At 37.3% G+C, this 22,107-nt stretch overlaps 1 protein-coding gene across 1 annotated transcript; it reads right to left on the bottom strand.

The window, feature by feature from the left end:
* Positions 1–413: 413 nt before the first annotated feature.
* LOC135631377 (protein PSK SIMULATOR 1-like) lies at positions 414–20,919 on the bottom strand. The gene is made up of 13 exons (XM_065138996.1): positions 20,718–20,919; positions 20,061–20,536; positions 18,383–18,708; positions 18,104–18,196; positions 17,926–18,016; positions 15,726–15,819; positions 13,996–14,093; positions 13,796–13,865; positions 2,909–3,012; positions 1,724–1,840; positions 1,522–1,598; positions 1,381–1,425; positions 414–1,255 (listed from the first exon to the last, which is right to left on the bottom strand). Exons 2-13 carry the CDS (start codon positions 20,388–20,390, stop codon positions 730–732), a joined length of 1,971 nt encoding a protein of 656 aa, XP_064995068.1. The 5' UTR covers positions 20,391–20,536; positions 20,718–20,919; the 3' UTR covers positions 414–729.
* Between the last annotated feature and the right edge of the window lie 1,188 nt (positions 20,920–22,107).

Below are 22,107 nucleotides of genomic sequence, written 5' to 3'. Positions count from 1 at the left end.
TCGTTGGACCCTTTCCCTCGAGCCAAATCTTACCCAGGCGATGATCAATTTGCTCTTCCTCATCCTCTCTCTCTTTCTCTCTCCTGTGGTAACTTACCGAAACGATGATCAATTTGATAATTGATCAGTAGCTGGTTCGATGAGTTAATAACTTACCAAAGGGGATGATCAATTCAGTAGCTGGTTTGAGAGAATGATCAGCCACACTGGTATTGAGACGCAATCCAGGCTCATACAAGAAGTAAGAGTGAAAAAAACCTTTTTGCAATGGACGAAAGCCTGATAGAGCACTATCCATTGGCATGGCTTTTCCTGAAAGTTAATTTGTGATTGATTTAGTGGCTCTTTGGGGCTTTTCTAACACAAATACCTTCAAAACCTCCACACACACACACACACACACACACAAAATATATCAGGATTAAAATATATTATATAATGATATTACTGTCCTTGACTCTGTAATTTGCTACTAAAATAGCCTTCATCATCACAGTGGAGATCCTTTGACAGCCACATTTTATCTCAAAACATTTAGAATATTTATTAGATCCGAAAGGCTTGTACACAGAACATTATAACTTCATGATACAAGTCGATCATGCTTGCCGTCTCCATCTCTATCCACAAGCGCTCCATCATGTGAGGTTATCTGTTTGCATATGAACACTCTTCTTCATATCATTTTGCTGGACTTGATGAATCCTCGGATCATGTTCTGTAGCTGCTTCACGGTTTTCTGATATCATCCACTCGATCGATCATATCCAGCGCTTTTACCCTGTCGATGTTAAAGTCAATGACGGGAAGCAACGACGGCCTTCTAGCCCCTGCAAAGAAGTCTTTCCTGGTACAGCTGGCAGGCGAGTGGCTGTTGCTCTTGCTCAGCCGGTTGTGCCTGCCCGACTTCGACTTTGTTGTGTCAAACTCCTGGCTCTTGCTAATCCCTGGGATCAGTTTCCTGAAGTTCACGTACTGCAGCATTTCTTCGTCTTCTTGAGAGAGCACGGATGATGGGGGGCTCGGTTTCGCAGACAGTGATGTTATGGTTAAACCCTCTTGTGAGGGAGAACAAACTGGGGATTTGATGGGAGATTTGATCCCTCCACCACTGGACTTCAAGCGGCTGATGAGATGGTGAAGCCATAGCAATAAGTTAAGGATGTATGCTTCAGTCTTCTCCTTGTCTGCATGGTAGAGTGTCTCTACCCGAATCAAGTCCACCGAACCACCTGGATTTCGATTCACCTCGGACCTGAATGTAAGGTATGCAATTAGCTAGGTTACCAATTTCGACAAAGCCAGAGATCTTGTGCAAAATAAAGTACTAATCAGCTAAACAGAACCAGGCATTAAAATAATCACACTTTGGTTTCTTACCCTATGTTTGCCCACTCTCCAACCCAACCAAAACCATGGTGAGCCCTAAACAAGTTGCAACAGTTAACAGAAGTATTAACATATATCATGGGTTAAATTTACATATGTTCAAAGGATGAACTGGATGTGTAGCCAAATTACTTGGTTGTGTTATTGGCTATCGGGACAAGCCACCGCAATGATTTTTCCATCTCTGCTTTGATTTGAGGAACAGTAAGCTGCAAAATTTTACACACACACATTTATATTAGCATATAACCAAATCATATTTAAGACAACTTATTATCGATCTAGTGATGTATTTTTTAGCAAGGTTGAGTGACAGATTTTCGCAATTGCATACCTCTTCCTTGATCTGAAATGATTGCAACCTACAACGAAATGCATTTTTCATCGTCGGGGGCAATCCTTGGTACAACGAGTCTCTTGTATTTGAAGGTACAGAGCTTGACCGAGAGACCTGATTAAAGCTAACGGTTAGCATAAACCATAGTTTAAAGAATACATCTAAACGTTTATTACATTCATACACAATCATTTCGTCAAGGTAATTTCCCACTATGAACAGGAGCAATTGGTTATAGTTAATCATATTCTTTACTGCCCCAGCACCAGCCATGATGATTGTGATGCAGATCTCAAGTACCACATATGGTGCTTTGTCAGTCAAATCATATGTGAGCTGGTGGTGGCAGAGTATACACAAACTTAACACAGGTCAACCATCGAATTAACATATTAGGTTTTCTTTTCCCTTTTTGAATGATATCTTACAGAAATTATATCAAATATATCTAAGAGCTCAGATTGTTCCCTAAGTGAGAGTCCATGACTCAAGTTTGTTCATTGTATTTAATATGAAATTTGAAACAATTCTACCTTTATAAAAGAAATGCTGATCATGATGCATGGCAGATAGTTTGCCAAAATCCAAATTATAAGTTTAAGTGAGTACAAAATAGCATTTTATACATTGTGGAAACTTAGACAGCGAATTCTGATGAACTAAGCCACAATTCTTTTAGACCAAATCATCCAGATCAGGCCAAACTTAACTTAAAAATGGGTGTGGGTTAGATCTGATTTATAATTGGCTTTGGGAATCTGCAGCTGCTTCACTTCCTGAATTAAAGGCTGTCAGATTCCCACATCTGAATTTTGGGGGCCATGAAAAAGGAGAGGAATGCCAGAGGAGAGAGCCAAAAGACTGCTGCATCCTGACAAGTTCTTTCTTTTGCAGAAATTTTTTTTTTTGGGTGCTTCTCAGTGTGCTGGCACACCAATGCATTAATAATGTCGATATGGCACGACAAATTAAGTTCAAGATATGCTAGCCTACATGGGTTAGGTTAATTCTATACAGAACAAATAACAACATTTTCTTCTCAGAAAAGCTCAAAGATGATAATGATTTTGATGTCTCTAAGAATGTCAAGAAGCACATGTGTAAGAGCAAATGATACCATAACTGTAAACAATTCTTTTTTTTTTTTTTGACATGGGAAGACAGAAGAAAGAAATGACTCACAAGGGTGTCTATCTGAGTAATGATATTTGCATAATGTAGCGCAAGGCCAGCAGGTCCCAATCTTCTTTGACTCTTCATAGTCAACTCTGATGGTTTATCAGTATCTACAGTTTTATAAATTCAAATTTTACTTAGCAAAAACAAATGCTAGAATGAGTAAACAGCAAACAACCTCACATAAACTAAAAGATCCAGTGTAGGAATCCTTGTATATTTTTGCACCAACTACAAATGATCTCTTTATCTAGAGTACTTGTGCTAACAATGAAAAATAATTGTGCAACGGAATCAATTTCAACAAATTTGTATACTAAAATGATAGTTTACAAAAGATTTAATAAAGGGTTCTCAAATAAACATACAGATACAATTATTAAAGCCTCTATGGCGCATTATTAACAGATACCAAGTTAATTGCTAAATCAATAAAAAGTAAATTAAAGATACATTATTCCTTCATGGAAATGGGACATGAGAAACATGTGTTGGCAAACAAATAGTTGTAGATTAGAATAGCCAGGTAAAGCCACAAATATGTCAAGGTACTAGGACATGAGACACATAATGATTGGTGTATTGAAATACAAAGGTTCAATCTAGATGAGGCTTACACTAATAAATCTAAAGCTCAACCTAAATGTACATCATAATGGACATCGACAACAAAGTTCAGTTCAGCACATAAGGTCTCGGCCACTCAAACCCACAAGAAGGTTAGATATACAACCTTACCAGAGCCATACAGAGGCAGCAATTGTGATTAAGGAAAATTTAAGGTCAAATGGCAATCTGTTTTGGGAAAGCATGCTTGGAGTTCCATTTGAAGAACCTTCAGAAGGGTGCAAGCAACTTGTCAAGATTCATAAATGTTGAATCTCGGATTTTGATGATGAAATCAATTGATGAAGTTATGATCTAATCAACGTTTGAGTAACGCCGGACTATCTTCAATCATGCAAAGGCAAATTGATTGAAGCAAGAAAAATCAAAAGTTGGGCCGAAATAAAACATGTCAAAGATTGGACGTTGGGCCAGAAGGATCGGATATTGCACTAAGAAGATCGGATATTGCAGGAGGTCAACATGCCGATTAGACAATACGTCGAAGGAGAGGACGATGCGCTGAAGGATCGGACGAAGTCCGAATGAACCAATAACATGCCGGATAAATTATTCATGCTTTGTAATCATTTGTCTGGATCAAAGTAGTTTAGGAGGCTAATTGAGTTAGTTTTTGGTGTAATCATGCTAACTCAATTAGGGATCAATTGAGCCTAAATTGGGATTGCTTTGAGCTCATTAGGAGGCTCATTCAGTGACCCAAAAGTTGGCTCAGGCGATGGCACTGCCAAACTGGTGGTGGAACAACCTATAAGCTAGAAAAGTCAAAAGCCCAGTTTCTGAGGTTGTCAGACGATGGTACCACCTAACGTCAATGTGTCAAGCAGTGGTATCGCCAGACTAGGTGATGAAACCGCCCAGTATAAGACTGGTAGGCGATGGTACTACCCAGTACTGGCGATGGTACCGCCAGTACCCTAAAAATCCAGGATAAGACCGTTTTGGCTCCAAATTTGAATCCATTTGGGGCCTATAAATACCTCACTCATCCTTGCTCGGTATATAGAAGAAATTTAGTAGTAAGGGGGAAAATATACTTGAGAAAAAATGTATAAACTCTCTTAAAGCATAGAGTCTTTTCCTCCTAGGTTTAGAAAGTCTTCTAAAGGGAGGAGAGAGGTCCAGTGTAAAAGAGAGATGAAAAGGTTCTCTCCTAAGTCTGATATAAGGAGAAAGAGTTGTAAGAGGATAGTTAATCTTCGCCCGTTGAAAGAAGATCGGTAGTAAAAGCCGATGGTCTCGAGTGAAGAGGAATCGGGACCGAACCACTATAAACTCGGTTTGCATTTTCTTCATGCTTTTCATTACCATTACTTATTGATTTACTTTCTTATTACTCTCACTTGCTCTCTAAGTTTAAACGTTTTTCAAAACGAGCTTTATCGAATGAAATTTTCGAATCGTCGGAAGTTTTACGAAAGCACTAATTCACCTCCCCCCCCTCCCTTTTAGTGCCGAAACGGTCCTAACAATTGGTATAAGAGCTAAGCTTCTCTCCGTTAGTTTAACACCCAAGAGAGACTAAATGATATTTTTTGGCAATCTAAAGGGTCACTCTTTCACTCGTCCTCTTATGTTCAATGGGATGGACTACACATATTGGAAAACACGTATGAGAGTTTTCTTGCTTTCTATGGATTTCAATTTATAGAATATTGTTGAACTTGGTTTTCAAACCCCTTCTAAACCTATAAATGAATGGAATGATTTTGAGAAAAAATTATTTTCTTTAAATGCGAAAGCTATGAATGCTTTATTTTGCGCTTTAAACAAAAATGAGTTTAATCGTATTTCTTTATGCGAAACTACACATGAGATTTGACACACACTAGAAGTAACTTATGAAGATACGAATAGAGTTAAAGAATCTATAATTAATCTTTTGATGCATAGTTTTGAATTGTTTCGAATGAAACCAAGCGAAACCATTGGAGATATATACACTCGTTTTACAAATGTCGTCAATGGTTTGAAAGCTCTTGGCAAATGTTTTTTTAATCTTGAACTTGTAAACAAGATTCTAAGATCCCTTCCAAAGAGCTGGGATCCGAAAGTGATGGCAATACAAGAAGCAAAGGATTTGAACAATTTTTCTCTTAAAGAACTTATCGGGTCTTTAATGACCTATGCAATGACTTGTATGACACATGACAAACATGAGAACAACCTTCCAAAGAACAGGAAGGATTTGACACTTAGAACCAAAGAAGACCACTTGGGAGAAAACTCAAGTGATGATGATGATAATGATGATGACTTTGAATTTCTCATAAGAAAATTTTAAAATTTTATAAAACAAGAATCTAAGAATAAAAACAAACTTAAAAAAGATAAAATAACTTGCTATGAATGCAATCGACCAGGGCACTTCAAAAGCGAATGTCCACAACCGAAGAAGAATATGCTTTCACATTAAAAGAAGAAGAAAGCACTCAAGACGACTTGGGACGAATCGAATGCATCCGAAGACGAGGAGAAAACCAATGAAGGCAAGGAGGTGAACTACGTCTTGGTGGCTTTCGACAACGAGGTAAGTGACTCAACCGAAACCTCTTTACCTTACTATGAAATTACTTGATGCATTTCATGAGTTGTTTTTAAATTAGTTAGTAAGAAATATAAAATGCAAAACAAAAAAAAGGATCATGCTTCTCTTTTTAGTGATTTTGAAAAATTTTAAAAATGAGCATGACAATTGTAGTTAACTCCTTGTACTAAGTATGAAGAGTTAGATTCACTTAAGAAGAAAAATGTATTACTACAACAAATAATAACAAAATCATTGGAATTAAAATGATTATTAACAAATCAAATTTTTTATTAAAAATGTTTTAATGTGTTATACTATTGATCTTGATGATTGTAATGAAACTTATTTTTCGTTTCAAACAATGATGCAATGCTAAGGCATGCTTGTAAGAAATCAATCACATAAATTGAAAAAAAAAAAAAGGGAATGCATTTTTGTTGAAAATTTCTTTAAAACTTTTCGATTTTTCTTTTCAACTAGAGATCTTTAGTGAGTGATGAATCTATGTATGTTATTTTGAATCTTTTGAACTATGAAAGTGATTTTGATGATTTGATGATTTGAATTTGAATGAGTTTTATCCAAATCATGATTTCTCTTTTGATTTCTCGGAATTATAATTTGAGATTTATTCTATATGAATCAAGATCTTTTATCTCCTATACTTTTTCTTGCTAAAGAGATTATTTATGAATCATGATTTTTCTTTTGATTTCTCGAAATTCATGACTTCAGATTTCCTTTGAAGATTGCCTATTATTTGATCTTCTAATATTTCTTTTTGCTAGATTTTCATATGTACAATTCTTTTGTATTTATGGTTGTATACCTTATGTCATGTTTAAAAATTGATGTAAAAGAAAAATATTTATAATATTGTATTATTCCTTTCCTTTTGTCAATGACAAAGGGGGATAAAGTCTTGCTAGCTTGTACATCACAAAGAAAACAAAAATTGCTAGCTTGCACATTACAAAAGGAAGCAAAATTATTAGCTTGCACATTGCAAAAGGAAACAAAAATTACTAGGTTGCACATTTCAAAGAAACAGAAAATTGCTATCTTGCACATCTCAAAAGATAAGCAAAAATTGCTAGCTTAAACATCTCAAGAATTGTTAGCTTATATGTTTCAAAAACTTGCTAGTTGTACTAGGTTGTACTTCTCCTTTCGTTGATGACAAAGGGGGGGAAGTTATGATGATAGTTTAAAATTTGAATCATGCATGGTATGATGTACTTTTATATTTTGAAATTATATATGATGATTTGGAATTATGCATGCAATACTTCTAACTTATGATGTAAGTAATGATTATGTTAATATGATGTATTGCATATGATTCATGATTGAAATTATGGCATATAGATAGGAGTTTAGTGAAACTCTATCATAAAAAAGAGGGAGATTGTTGAATCTCGGATTTTGATGATGAAATCAATTGATGAAGTTATGATCTAATCAGCGTTTGAGTAACGCAAGACTATCTTCGATCATGCAAAGGCAAATTGATTGTAGCAGGAAGAATCAGAAGTTGGGCCAGAGTAAAACATGTCAAAAGATTGGACGTCGGGCCGAAGGACTGGTCGACGTGCCGATAGAAGGATTTCGTGTCATGAGTTCAGGCATTGGGCTAGAAGGATCGGACATTGTGCCAAGAAGATCGGATGTTGCGGGAGGTCAATATACCGATTAAGCAATACGCCGAAGGAGAGACGATGCGCTAAAGGGTCGAACAAAGGCCGAATGAACCAATGACATACCGGACAAAGGATTCATGCTTTATAATCATTTGTCTAGATTGAAGTAGTTTAGGAGGTTAATTGAGTTAGTTTTTGGTGTAATCATGCTAACTCAATTAGGAGTCAATTGGGCCTAAATTAAAATTGATTTGGGCTCATTGGGAGGCCCATTTAGTGACCCAAAAGTTTGGTCAAGCGGTGGCACCGCCAAACTGGTGGTGGAACCGCCTATGAGCTAGAAAAGTCAAAAGCCCAGTCTCTAAGGCTATCAGGTGGTGGTAACGCTAGACTGGGCGATGGTACCGCCCAGTGTCAATGTGTTAAGCAATGGTACCGCCCAATATCAAACTGGTAGGCGATGGTACTGCCCAGTACTAACGATGGTACCGCCAGTACCCTGAAAACCCAGGATGAGACCGTTTTGGCTCCAAATTTAAATCCATTTGGGGCCTATAAATACCCGACTCATCCCTGCTCGGTATATAGAAGAAACTCTCGGTATATAGAAGAAACTGAGTAGTAAGGGGGGAAATATACTTGAGAAAAAAGGTGTAAACTCTCTTGAAGTATAGAGTCTCTTCCTCCTAGGTTTAGAAAGTCTTCTAAAGGGAGGAGTAAGGTCTAGAGTAAAAGAGAGATGTAAAGGTTCTCTCCTGATCCTGTTAAAAGGAGAAAGAGTTGTAAGAGGATAGTTGATCGTCATCCGTTGAAAGAAGATTGATAGTGAAAGCCGATGGCCTTGAGTGAAGAAGAATCGGGAGTGGACGTAGGTCATGACGACCGAACCACTATAAACTCGATTTGCATTTCCTTCATGCTTTTCATTACTATTACTTATTGATTTACTTGCTTATTACTCTCACTTGCTCTCTTAGTTTAAACGCTTTCCGATACAAGCTTTATCGAACGAAATTTTTGAATCATCCGAAGTTTTACGAAAGCACTAATGCCCATATAAGAGCTTGTATGCGAACGATGGACTATTCATGGCCATCCTAAGATAACCAAACCTAAGCGACATAGAGCATGAAAACTTTCTTTTCGACATGGGAATGATACGTCTATAGGAGCCTGAAACATGCAATAGGTTCAGCATGTTGCTAGGCCTTAAAAGGGTGCAATGGGGGTTGTATTCGCAGAGTCACAATCTAGCAAGTGAGTTTACGGTGGCGGAATAATACATGATTTGTTTAGCAAGGCAAAGTAGTCTAAGGGATGATGGTTTCCAAAACTTCTAAAGGGAAGGATGCAAATAGGAAAGTTGTTTTAACGGGACAGATATCCAGGAAAGATAAGTCTTTGTTCTCCAGAAGGAGAATCATTTGCAATGGACTACACATGTTGAGGGGGTACCTCAAGACAATAGCTCCATAAAGCTCGATAACCGAGCGAATGACAAGGAGTCATCATATGATCTCGCTGACACGGGAGTCTCTAATTTACTACAATCTGATCATATAAACCTTGATTATGATATGGTATTTTTTTCAGCCAACAATGATGTCTTATAATCTTCAACTCAGCCCACTCAAATATGACAGCACATCAACATATTCCCTGCACAAAGTTAAAGTTGTTTCAATGTGCTTTTCTTCATGACCAAAGAATGCATTAAAGGAGTTTGTTAGTAGCTGTGAACATTTCTTCATGACCAAGGAATGCATTAAAAAAGTTGGTTAGTAGCTGTAAACACTTAATTTCGAAATTCCCTATGCATGAAGGGTTGTTTCATGCACTAGTACTTATGTTGGTGTTTAGGGCTTAGAAAGGATTTTAAAAACTGATGATATTTTGGCAGAAGCTCTCTTGGAGTACTCCCATAAACTCTGTGTCTCTTGGATGCGTCCTTGAGTGGTGAGTTTTTTATTTTCTAGTTATGTATCCTTGTTTAATTTCCGTTGGGTGGTGAACTTTCTGTATCCCATTGTGATTTTAAACTTGGTGGTGAGCTCCTTTTCGTTTTTATCAAAGTTGCTTCGTTAGTTCGCTCCTTTCTATTCGACAAACTATACTATCGGTTTTCTTTCAAATTCTATTCTATTACACCCCTCCCATTCTGCATCACATCGGTATCACTCGCACAAGGTAATGTATTGGTGGAAGCATTACGAGATCAAGTGGGAGAACGACCGTAGGCAACACTAAACAAAGGCACGCTTAGAGTCGATGTGAAGATCAAACTCCACAAAGGGCTAACCTGTGGAATGGTGAGCGCGAGGGCTACAATCAACTCAATGCAAACCAAAAAGCAAAGCAACTTGGGTGAAACTTGGTGAAGTGCCCAAGCCGCATGAAGGGAGTCAACATAGAAGATGAAACATGGAACGGAGACACGAAGCTTTCCTTGGACAAAAGGTCAAGGACATGAACTCTTGCAAAGACAAGAGCAAGATTATGTAGTTCCATGAGTCCCTCATTCTAATGGAGCGAACTCATCTTACATGGTGACGAAGTCGAAGGGAGCTTCAAGGCACATTCACCTTATCTCGATGAAGCAATTGATGGAGGGACTAAGGCGACTCAATTTGCGAAGGCAAAGTAGGGGTTAGAATGCCTTGACACGGGGAAAAATGATATAAAGGTGGGTACTCTTGAAGAATATGTCACAGTACTATCATTCGAGCTGCCGTAAAGAATGTTATGTGTAGTAGAGATTATGCTAGGGATAAGGGTCCATGATCCAAACAATAGCGAACTAATTTCAGTAAAGTCAGTGAACTTCAAGAGCGGCTGAGCGACAGACTGTCATTGAGCTGCACTTCGTCTGTGTGTGACACGAGAGCGAGTGGACAAAGGTCGATTACCAAAGGAGCGAACACAATCGAAAGAAGCGACAATAAGTCCAGACGGACTTAGCTATCCAAAACCAAGCGTTGATTAGGATGGAGGTGAACTCGGAAGAGTGTCATAGTGCCGTTGAGGTGGATCTACTGATTGCGAAGAAAGGGATGTAAACGTGAGACAACAGATAGTAGGGCCATGGGCATGGCAATACCATGGTACCACAGAGGCAAGACTCATTGATTCCTTCCTCTCTTTGAGGGAGGAATGCAAATGCAAATGCAAACGCAAACTCCAAGGGGGCCGAGGAGGTAGAGAATGCAAATGCAAACTCCAAGTACCGGTGTCGATGGGCTTCTCAACAAGATAGCTGAAAGTGAGGGACTTCGAGCTGATGCAGGAGTGCTCGACCAAGGAACAGAGTAGACAATACAAGGTGCTGTACCTTTTCTACTCGGAGGAGTAGGCAGTAGAAATGATAGAGAAGAAGGTACAACCCTAGAGGCGACCAAAACTATCGAAGACTTACTCCAACTCGGGGAGAAGTTTTTCTTTTTTTGGGCAAAACTTCTTACATTCCAAAAGTTCAATGGTAATGAAGCGAATTACAATAGCTAACTAACTCAACGCAAAGAGTACAAACACTTCGGGTGCTTCAAAAGTGTCAACAGAGCAAGCGAAAGCTAGTAACTAGCTTGATGCATGAAGTACAACCCTCGACGAGACGGGCGAAGCTAAGTAGTCATTGTCTTCTCAACTCTTAAGAGAATGAGCGAAACTGAGTACCTTCTCTTATTTACCCAGTAGAGGAGCCTTGCACATGTTCAAAGACCCTTTAAAGAGACTTAGTGGTAGATAACAGTTGTCAAATCCTCACCAATAGTAATTGGCTCTACCGAAAGTAGATTATTTACTTCATTTCATAATTAAATATCAATCAAAAGCGGAAGTAATGCGAACCTATTTGGAAGCAACAACTAAGTAGAAGAAAAATTGATAGACAAATTTTGCGAAGGAAAGACCTCAAAAACTTTAGTCTACGAGACGATGCTTGTTAAAGCTCTAACAGGCATCCAACCAGTTCAAGAGACGCGAGACATTTGAGAGATTGGCGCATAACAAGAAATGTCTTCTCCTTCATCTAATGGATCCGTAGGAACTAGAAAAAATCAGCACAACTCGACCGACCCCACACCAGAGTCAGAGTCATTGGCAAGTTAAAGCAACGTTGGCGAATCAAAGTTTGACTACTCAATAACAGCGATGAAGAGCAACTAAGAGCCAAGAGACACGTTGCAACTAGAGAAGAAGATTGAAGATTCAGCAAAGGCGAGGAGATATAGCGTCTGCAAAGGCTTCGACAAGGACATCGAAGGAATAAGTGGGGGAGAATATCACAAACAAATCTGTATAAAGGGTGTTCGATGTAATGTTTGTGTGTTTCAGTTTTGTTCATGCTTTGCACAACATGTAAAGAGCTTGCAATAGGCTTGGCAACCCTATTTGAGTTGGCTTTTGTGACTGTCTTAGTCCTGTAAATGTAGGTTGTGTACAGTCATCGTATAGAGGCAAAACTACCCAAAAACAGAACATCTAGGCAGCCATTTTGGAGGCTTTCTAGCTCCATAGAGTGGTGCTAAGTATCAACCAACACAGCACCTTAGAGCTACCCATGTGACAAATGTCTAAATGAGCCTTTTGGGGTAGTGTTTAGGGCTAGTTCGCTGCCTTGTTCCACAATAGTGCCTTGTGAGCACTTGTGGGGACTTTTGGTTGCAGTAGACCACCTTGGATCCTTTGTCGCGCGGCCGTTCAGAGCTTGTGAAATCTATGTTTGTAATTTGCATTGTCTATCAAGTGTTTGCTGAAATGCCTGCTCGTGAGATCCCGAGTTAAACGCTTCCTCTAACCTGTCTTCTCTTTTGCAGGGCCTTAAAAGGACCATAAGAGGTGTTGGGGACGTTGACCATTTGTAGACGGACACACAGGGGTGCTCCACGACTTACGTAAAACCAACTAAGTTCGTGATAGAACAACCCTCTTTTGTTGCTTTTTGTCGATTATGACATGTTTTATCTTTATGTTCTCAATGTACTTTCTATAGAATGTGTCGACAAGGTATCCTGGTACACATACCTTGGGTTTTTAATATCGTTCCGTACCACTCGGTACGAGTGGTATGTACTGGTCCGCCAGCTGACCGACACGCGGATCGCCCGCTACCGGGCGGTATTAACCTAGCTAAGGTGAGGCAAGGCGAGGAAGAAGAGAAAGAAGAATTGAGAAAGAGGGAGAAGCGTCGAGAAAGAGTACCGCAGAGTCACTGATGCACCGTCATCGGCGTCTCGATAAACCCGAGCTCGTCGAACCTCGGCGCAAACTTATTTTCCACGCCCTTTCTCGATCCCAGTCCGACATCGGGGAAGCAGGAGTGCTTGGACGACAAGGCCGATGCCCCTGAACAAGTCTCTAATCTGCTGCTCAAGTGCTGAGTAGGGCATCCCGCTCACCACCACCTTGTTGGGATCATATGACTTGCCGCCACCCAACGCCGCCTCCTCCTCCTCCTCCACCTGTTCCTCGGCATCTCGCTGCGACGAGTTTTCTTCTCGTCCTTGTTCAGCGTCCTCCACGAGTGCGACCATTGGTTGCTCCCACTTATCCTTCGTCTTCTTCTTCTTGTTTCTTTGCTCCTTCGTTGTGGTGCCCGTTGCCATCATTCCCTCGACGCCGCAGCTCTTCGCTCCCTCTTCTGCAAATAGGGTTCGGCCCAATATATAAAGGCCGACGAGAAGCACACAAATGTGCCCTTAATGGTCATTTTATATTGCTGCGATTTTTATATATTTTTATATATTTAATACCGCTTGGTACTAAAATTAATTTTTATATTTTTTTTAGTGTACCGCTCGGTACACCCTGGCATACCGCAAAGCTTGGTACACTAGTACAGTACGAAATTTCAATCCTTGCACATACCAATATTTGCACTAAATCTTAGTAAGCCCATTATGACAAAATAGACATAACAAACTGTAACTGAACTAAATATAATAAACCTAACAGACCTGTAGATAACAGATGTAAGATATCGAGTACCGAAGAGAGTGATTAATTCCCAAAAGAAGTTATATACCAACAAATCACATGTTTATTGATATCAAAGCCAATGAAGAAGCAAAAGTAAACTGAGACAAGTTTAGGTTCAAGTACCAGCAGTTCCAAAGGCATCCTGAATCTGCAAGTGTAAGAAGTGGACAATATCTAAAAGCTTCTCCAACACCTACAATAGAGAGATAAAAGGCATGCTATAGAAGTGCCATTATGGTCAAACAACATGGTATACCAATATGCAGTTACAATATCTGCTGACCATTATATAAGACAATCTTGAAGCAACAATGTGGACCTACCTCTTCCAAATTCTTGGACCAGAGTGATCTTTTCTTCAAGGACTTTACATGCTTTCTTTGGCTCTTCAAATCTTGCCTTGGGTTTTGGAGATTATCACCTAAAAATCAATAAAATACTTAATTGAAGATGGTATTTATCAAATAAATAATAAATAACCACACCTATGAGAGAAACCATCTTTCAATTCACATAGGTGTATTTCCGGTAAAGATCAGCACAAATACAAGCCAGTGTATATAATAATAATAAAATGAGAAATTCTTATAGAAAACAATGCCACTCACCTACTTCAATTTCACATCAAGTAGATTTTGCAGTCTTAATGCGGGCATAAGGGTGTGATCAAATTAATAGTTGTTACTCCTCATATCATTGTTGTTATCAATCCCCAAATGGTTGGGACTTCAAAAATTTCTCGTTGTTGTCTTGCATGAAGTATGATCATAAAAGAATTTTATAATACATAATATTTTTATTTTTTAAAAAAATTAATATTTTATTATTTGAATGTGTTAGTTATTGCAAAATTTATTGCTTTATTATTTGGCTGGTAAAGACTTTAATATTCTATTATTTGGCTGGTAAAGACTTTGAAAATTTATTGCAAAATCTTAGGCTTGAATCCTGCCTTCATTACTTATCCTTTGAAAAAAAATATTTTGTTATTTTGTACTTTAGTTTTTTATTTTTAAATATTTTCTTGTCCAATTCCAATCTCACTGATCCGACCTAGCCAATCATGCTGACATCAATCACATAGTCCTTGCTCCTTAGTCTATCACGATACTAATATCAATGCCAATCATGCAAATTGTTGATAGACCTTTCACTGGTCAGTAGAAAGTATATTAGGGAAACAAGTGGTTTCGAAGCAAAGGTAGAAAATTTTGATGGCAAGTAAATAGTAGAACAAAGTATCAATAAGAATTGAGGACAGACCAGTTAAGGTAACAGTCACTAAAGTGATGCACAATTTCTAAAGAGGGGATCTAGTGTAGTTAATTTGTAAAGGAAAGTTTCACTTAATGTGTTATTATTTATTACCCATTCAAGGGCATTTGTACTGGACGAACAAGCTTTCAGACTGAGCAATCAATTCAACACAATTAATGAGTTACAATACATATTCATTGCACATATAAAATTATATAGCTAATTTGAGCTGACAAAACAGGTAGATTGACAATTACAGATCCTGTTTTAAAAAAAAATCATTACATTCATTATTATGAAAGAAACCAAGCATGAAGGAGATCATTCAGTTGGAAAGAGTGTCAAGTAATAAGATTGATTGCGAACTTAGCTCTATTCTACACAAAGAATTCAGATGTATCATTAGACTATGAACTTAGATTGATGAATCTAGATAAGGGCTTACACAATATCTAAACTAATTTGATAAACAAATAACTCTCGAGTAATATAGCATTTAATAACTCTGATATCACATTCAGGAATTCGAACAAAAGGTATCCAGTAAAGATAGCTAATGTAAATCAGAAGCAATAAAGACAGGTTTTGTTTTTCCATTTTCAAGGAATAGTCCAACACTCTCGAAATGGTTAATGCTTGTTCAAAACATTAGAAGAACAGGATAGGGACAGTTATCGGAACAACTTCCGGTTCCTCCAAGCAAAATATCATTCTGATAACAAAAAGATAAATGGGAATATGATAACCTATATTGTAAATCACAGCCACATACAAATAATCTAGAAGAGCAGCTAACCTCTTTGTACTCCGTTTGCACTATTATCTTCTTGATGTTTTCTCTTATAATCTTGCTCAAATTTATCCAAGGCATGCAACTCATGGTATAGTTCCTATAGAAACATAAAACAGAAATACAAATTATATTACCAAGAAAATTTTCAAGAATCAAGCACAAACCCCATATGGGCAATAACCAAATTCACCAGAAAATGAAGCTGCTGAACAAGTTAAGAAACACTTTTTTTTTCTTTTTTTCTGCACCTTAAGATTTAATTTATGGGTATTTTAAAGTTTAATTATGAATCATTTTTCTATTTTTTTTAATAATTTTGGAGTTATTTTTAGTAAGATATGCAGAAATTAATGTTGATTATGAGCTGTTAGGTTATTCTGAATATGAGTCCAGTTAAAGTTTATTTGATTCAGACTTGAGTCTAACTTAAATCAAAACCTTTTAGTATTTACTTAAAAATGTTGAGTAAGACCTAGTTGAATTTTAGTTCAATATTAAGTGCCAAAGAGTCCAAGTTTGGAAGGTAAGCATTAATCAGTTGTTCCCTTACTTTCATTACGTTGGTCTGAAATAAAGATTGAGCATATCTTTTCAAATGGATTCCTCGACTAGGAAGTAATCCATGGTCAAGTACTTCCTATGAGTGAATAACAGGGAACTACCATACACTTCAAGAGTCTTGATCTGGGAAACGGTAGAACAAAATAACCTCCATCCTGTAGCAGAATTGGTTTCTACTGGAGGGTTGTGACATATTTTAAGCTGTATATATATGGACTCAACTGTTGCTGGCCATATGCAGGGCTAAAGGCAAGCTTCTGACTTGCAGAACAAGTCATTCCACAGCCCATGTTTGATAAGATTCCAATTAGTTATGTGCTTCACAGAAAAGATGCAGATTTCATATCAGCCATGATATAAGGTGATTTTGATGTGACCTACTGAATGCAGAAAATTCAGATACATAAATTTTAATTGTAATATCCTGTTTCTCTCTCTATGATCTTTTTGTTAGGAAAAGAGCAGTGATGAAAAACAAGATATTTCAATGAAACCTTCAAGTTTCTACTTAGGCCAGTGACTTTAATTACTATCTTCTTCCTTAATGTTGAGTGGTTCTGTCCCATTCCCAGTCTCTTTCTTCCCTACCACAACTGGTTCTTCACCATAATTCACTCCATTTATTCTATTATTTAAACCTCTCATTGAAAGGGCATCATGAATTGTATTGTTTTGATATAAGATAGCTCACCTATTAAGCAACTCTCGCAAATATTTCAGTAATCAAAATGTTAACATATCAATATTGATTGTCAAAAGGAACTCGAACATCTAAAATGCATTATTCAATCAGACGACAAGTAAACATAAGTAAAATTAAACAGATTATGTGTGAATCCCATACAATACTAATTCCTCTAAGGCCAGAATAGCACTGCTGTTATGGCGATAAAATGACAATTTCTCTATGTTTGTATTTCCTTTTGAGTGTAAACCATTGAGTTCAATGACTAAACAAAAATGATTAAAAAATTTGATAATAACAAAGATCATTTTGTTGGAAGATCAAAAAGTGTCATATTTCAGTACTATATCAATCTTTGCATGGAATGGTGCATAAGTCAACCGCCGCTATACCGCCATTCACATTGCCAAGAGTGTGTAGCCATGCCTCAGCACCACAAGAGACTCCAAACCAATGACTGAACAAAGACGGTATGCTCCGAAACCCTCTGCATGACAATCTTTATCGAATACAATTGAAATTTACTGAGAAGCACAGAACCATCGTTTCAGGTTGCATCTATGGTCTTAGAAATTTGGTGGCAGAAAATCAACTCCAAGAGAAATATCTCTTTAAGAGAACAACACATGACTGATGCCTTCATTTTATAAACAAGGAAAATGTAAAAGCAAATCTGCTCATGATGTTGGCAATCATGTTTCAGTAATTCACTACAGTTCTCAGCAAATACTTCCAGTAAATATGCAAGTCCCCCACAAATAAAATTCATCTCAAGCATGTCCACAGAGATCAAAAGCAACCATAAGCATGTACCATCCGCCAAACATATGCATGGTATTTGACAAAGCTAATTTTCATATCTGAGAACCATAGGCAACTAGCAGATTATGCTAATGGAAAAGAAGTAAGACCATTTTGACAACAATCAACCATTAAAGGTAAGGTAGAGATACTCACAGCTGTATAATGAGCCAATGTCATGAGCTGCTCCATTGCAGTTTCAGCTATTTTTTTCAACTGTTTTTGATGGGTAAGTTCTGATGCTAGTCTAGTGTAAATAAACATAAGATCTATGAATTCTGTCAGAAGCAAAATACATTCGGGTAATCCAATAGAACAAAGGTTGGAATTTTACTTGTCAAAATAGCGTTCCAAGTTGTGCCATTGAGGATCTTTACAACGATTTCCAAAGCGAACAACCTCTTTGGAAAATACTTTCAGCTCTTCCCTGTTGAATTGACATCAAAAGCTAACACACCTTTATTGATAAAAGCAATCTTTTAATTGACCAAGGCTATCATATTTTCTGATAGTTTACTTGTTGAACAGACTAAAACATCATAAATATCAAAATTGTACAATTTTTTTAGCATTTGACTGAATCAATTGAATGAGAAAGTTTGAGATTATGGACCTTTTGTCAGCAGCAGCAACCCTCAGCAACTCATCCATGTCTTTGGATATTAAATATTGTACACCTTCTGATCGAAGTACCACTTGCTTCAAATACTTTATGTTCTCCTTTGAAAGTGATTGCATTAGATTAAAACCTTTAACAACGGTATTGGCAACTTCAAAAGATAATATAGATATTTTGTTTCCCTTTGTTGAAACTCCTGATACAAAACTACTATTCAGGTGCAAATTCGTCATGGTACTACCGAGTGTATCCAATACCTCCACAGCTTTGCCAAACCCAACACTACCTGCCTTGCCCAAAACTGAGCTCACTTCTGAAACCTGCTATACAACAAATTATAATTAATTTGCCTAGTTCACATCTAATAAGTCAACGTTCAATGAATCAGAATATGCAACAATAGGTGACAGAAAGCAAGTCTTCTTATGCATATAACTAGAACAAGCAAGAATCTATATCACATTTTGTTCTGTTGTTTCTAGATGAATCTGGAAGACATTAGAAAGGAACGTGTGTTCCATAACAACAATTTAACTTGATCAAACTCAGCAAAATGTGTATTGCTTAAATGAAGGAAAAAATTTAGTCGTGCCAGCTGAGATGACATGTTTATGGCAACATTATTTCTTACAGAATACACAATGATTTTACCTCCATTAAAAAAATTTGACCAAAGCCAGCACAAATTACGAAACTTGTTTAAAAAGAACAGTTAAATTTATAAATTAAAAACTAAAGGTGAAGTAGCAACTATGAAGCACAACTCAGCAATATGAACGGGAAATTATGATGGTCAAATGTATAGATGAGAAAAAAAAAAGAAAAATGCATAAGCTGAGTCCAAACAAGAGATCCCCAATCAGAATTCAGAAAGCAAATTAGTTATGTCACTTCTTTGTTATGATTGATCAAGTTTTCTTCCATTTGAGAGCCTATATAATTTTGTACGATTTTATTCTATAATTGAAAAAAAAAAACACTTGCATCACAAGTTTGTGTTCTTTGCAACGTTTGTTGTATAGCCCGAGTCGGTATGGTACGGGTGATATGGACCGGTACAACTAGCGACCAAGATGTCAATCATCCGAATCTCCATCGGCACACCCCAACGTACCGTGCGTCAATACATCAATACAAACTGGTATGTACCGACCCGACAAATCTCCAAGACAAATCTGGTACCCGAAATGACAAACCCTGGTTCTAAGAATGGCCCTTTACCAGCAATGGATGAGGCAAGAGCAAATTTCATATTGACTATCAGGCCTCCGTGACTCATTTTGGTTGGTAGCAATATGTTACACAATCATTGTAACGATTCTGCAATTACCGGAACATCTAAAGCATCAAATTCAACAATATATTCATTACATAGAATGTTAGAAAACATTGTCTCAGCAGAAATACGATGGATGAAGAACTCAACAACATTCATAACTTGCTTCCACTGATTCATTTCAACTGTGCACCACCACCCACTTACTCAGTTTTATATATAGTCTATTAAATTCAAATAATTCAAAGGAGACATGCCATAGAAAGCCATTTCATCTTCCCAGTGACCATGATCTTCTACACTACTAGTGGTGGCAACCAAACAAATATAACTTGTTCTACTGCCACTCCTTACCATCCAATTGTACAAAAGGAAACTATCACTAGATACACTTGCCTTAGTAGTCCCAGACTGCCCAGGGTCGGAGGGCTTTGACATGGTTGACCTGGACTTTTGTGAGAAAGCCCTCGATAACTGTGGTTCCGTGGCCTCTGCAGAAGCAGCATGTAAGTCTTCAGCGGGCACACTCATCCCCTCCGTAACGGAAACGGTCTGTTCTTGCAGCCGCTTCTCCATAGTTTCTCCTGCTATCGAATAAGCCAAAGCCCCTTTCATCTTACTACGGGATTGATTCGGCATCGGTTGATCCCTGAGCCCATTGGAATCGAGGGTACTCTCGCTGGGCGATTTATCTACAGCAGATCGTTTCGAGCAAAGCCCGCCCATTGTACTAAGCGTCTAACCAATCACAATCCTTCTTCTCCTTTCGCATGCACAAATTCTTCGCGGACAATCTTTCAAAGAAACGACGCCAGAAGCAAATTCCACAGGGATCGCCACCGCAGCTCCGAGTCGATCTAGCAGCGTAACACCTAAACAAAAGGGGGAAAACATCTGGATTTAAAATCTAAAGCCAAGTCCGACGCCATAACGAGTAGAACTCCGAATCCAAAACCCAAAACCGGCAGAAAACGAAAACAAGATTGAGATTCTTCGAGAAACCTACAGTAGCCAAACACGAGAAAACTAGCAAGGGAAAGAAAAAGGCCGGACCTTTGGGGCAGAATAAAATGGCTAAGCGATTGATCGATCGATTGATTGATGGTGCGGTCGATCAAAATCCAGCTTTATGCTTCCCACGGCAGCACGAGGTAGCAAAAAGACTAGAGAGAGGAGACCACACAGTCTACCGCAGCACTGAGAGAGAGAGAGAAATGGTCAAAACCAAACTGGGCCGTCCAAGTCTCCACTCAGCTCCTCTCAAGTCTTCTCCACAGACCCACACAAACTTCTCCTTCTTCTATTTTACAAGTGGGTCGTTGTCTATTGCGTCTTAGTCTTTAAGATTCGCATTTGAGATCACCGTGGAAAGAAGGTACAAAGTTATGACGTGATTATGTTCTATTAATTACATCTCTTTACTTAACCCTGACAACGTATTAATTACATCTCGTTACTTAATTCAGTCCTTTAACAACAACAAAGCTCATAAATGTAATTATTTAGGATATATCATATAATTTTTTTGCTGATAAATAAAAATTCATATGTTTAGTAAACTTAATGATATTTATTTTTTTATTTTATATTTCTATTAATTTTTTTTCTCTTTTTTACTCTTTATATATTATTATTATTAATCATTTCATCGCTTTTGACTAATAATATAATCGGTAAATATTTCAATAAATTATTTATCACTTAATTATTATAAAAAGAATTTAAAAATATTATAGTATAGAATCTAAAGAGAATCAATATACATCTATTTAACAAGAATAAACTTTATCCTTGCATAATTTAAATTCAATGTCACGTGGGTTGTTTATTTTGAATTAGAAATATTTAGTCTCAAAATATAGAATCGGTCAATATATATGCTATTTTAGTAGGCTTATCATATTGGAATCTTGATAATTTAGTAGGCTTGTCATGAAATAAAGACTCATTCTCTTAATTCTTTTGATAGTATATGTAAAATTTATTGAAATTCTAAGGAGTAGTGATGGTTTTTATTAATTTAGCATAACCCTACTAAAAAAGCAATTAGGAGTAAATCTTAGATCTAGATAAAAAATAATAATGATCATGAGAGTAAATATTGAGTAACACAACTCAAACTGAGGAAGATTAATGATCTATTCAAAGGTAACTTATTTTAACTTTAGACATGCTTTATTACCGTTTTGTTGAGTTAAAATGTCTTAGTAGACAGTAAACTACTGTGTCATTGGTAGGATTTTAAGGAGATATGCCAGCGGTTAAATTAAGATATCAGATGCATGGTTAAGAAATTAAGAAAGTAATATTTTTTTATAAAAAAACATTACAGGTAAAAAATATTTACTAGGGAAAATTAATTATCGGAAAAGATTTAATAATCATATGTAATTAATATCTGTGATTCAAGATGGTCATAAAAGCAATCATGTTTGATATGAAG

Source organism: Musa acuminata, chromosome BXJ3-2, assembly GCF_036884655.1.
Source record: "Musa acuminata AAA Group cultivar baxijiao chromosome BXJ3-2, Cavendish_Baxijiao_AAA, whole genome shotgun sequence".
Lineage (NCBI taxonomy): Eukaryota > Viridiplantae > Streptophyta > Magnoliopsida > Zingiberales > Musaceae > Musa > Musa acuminata.
Note: the sequence above shows the minus strand (reverse complement) of the source record. Positions and strands in the feature narration are given on the sequence as shown.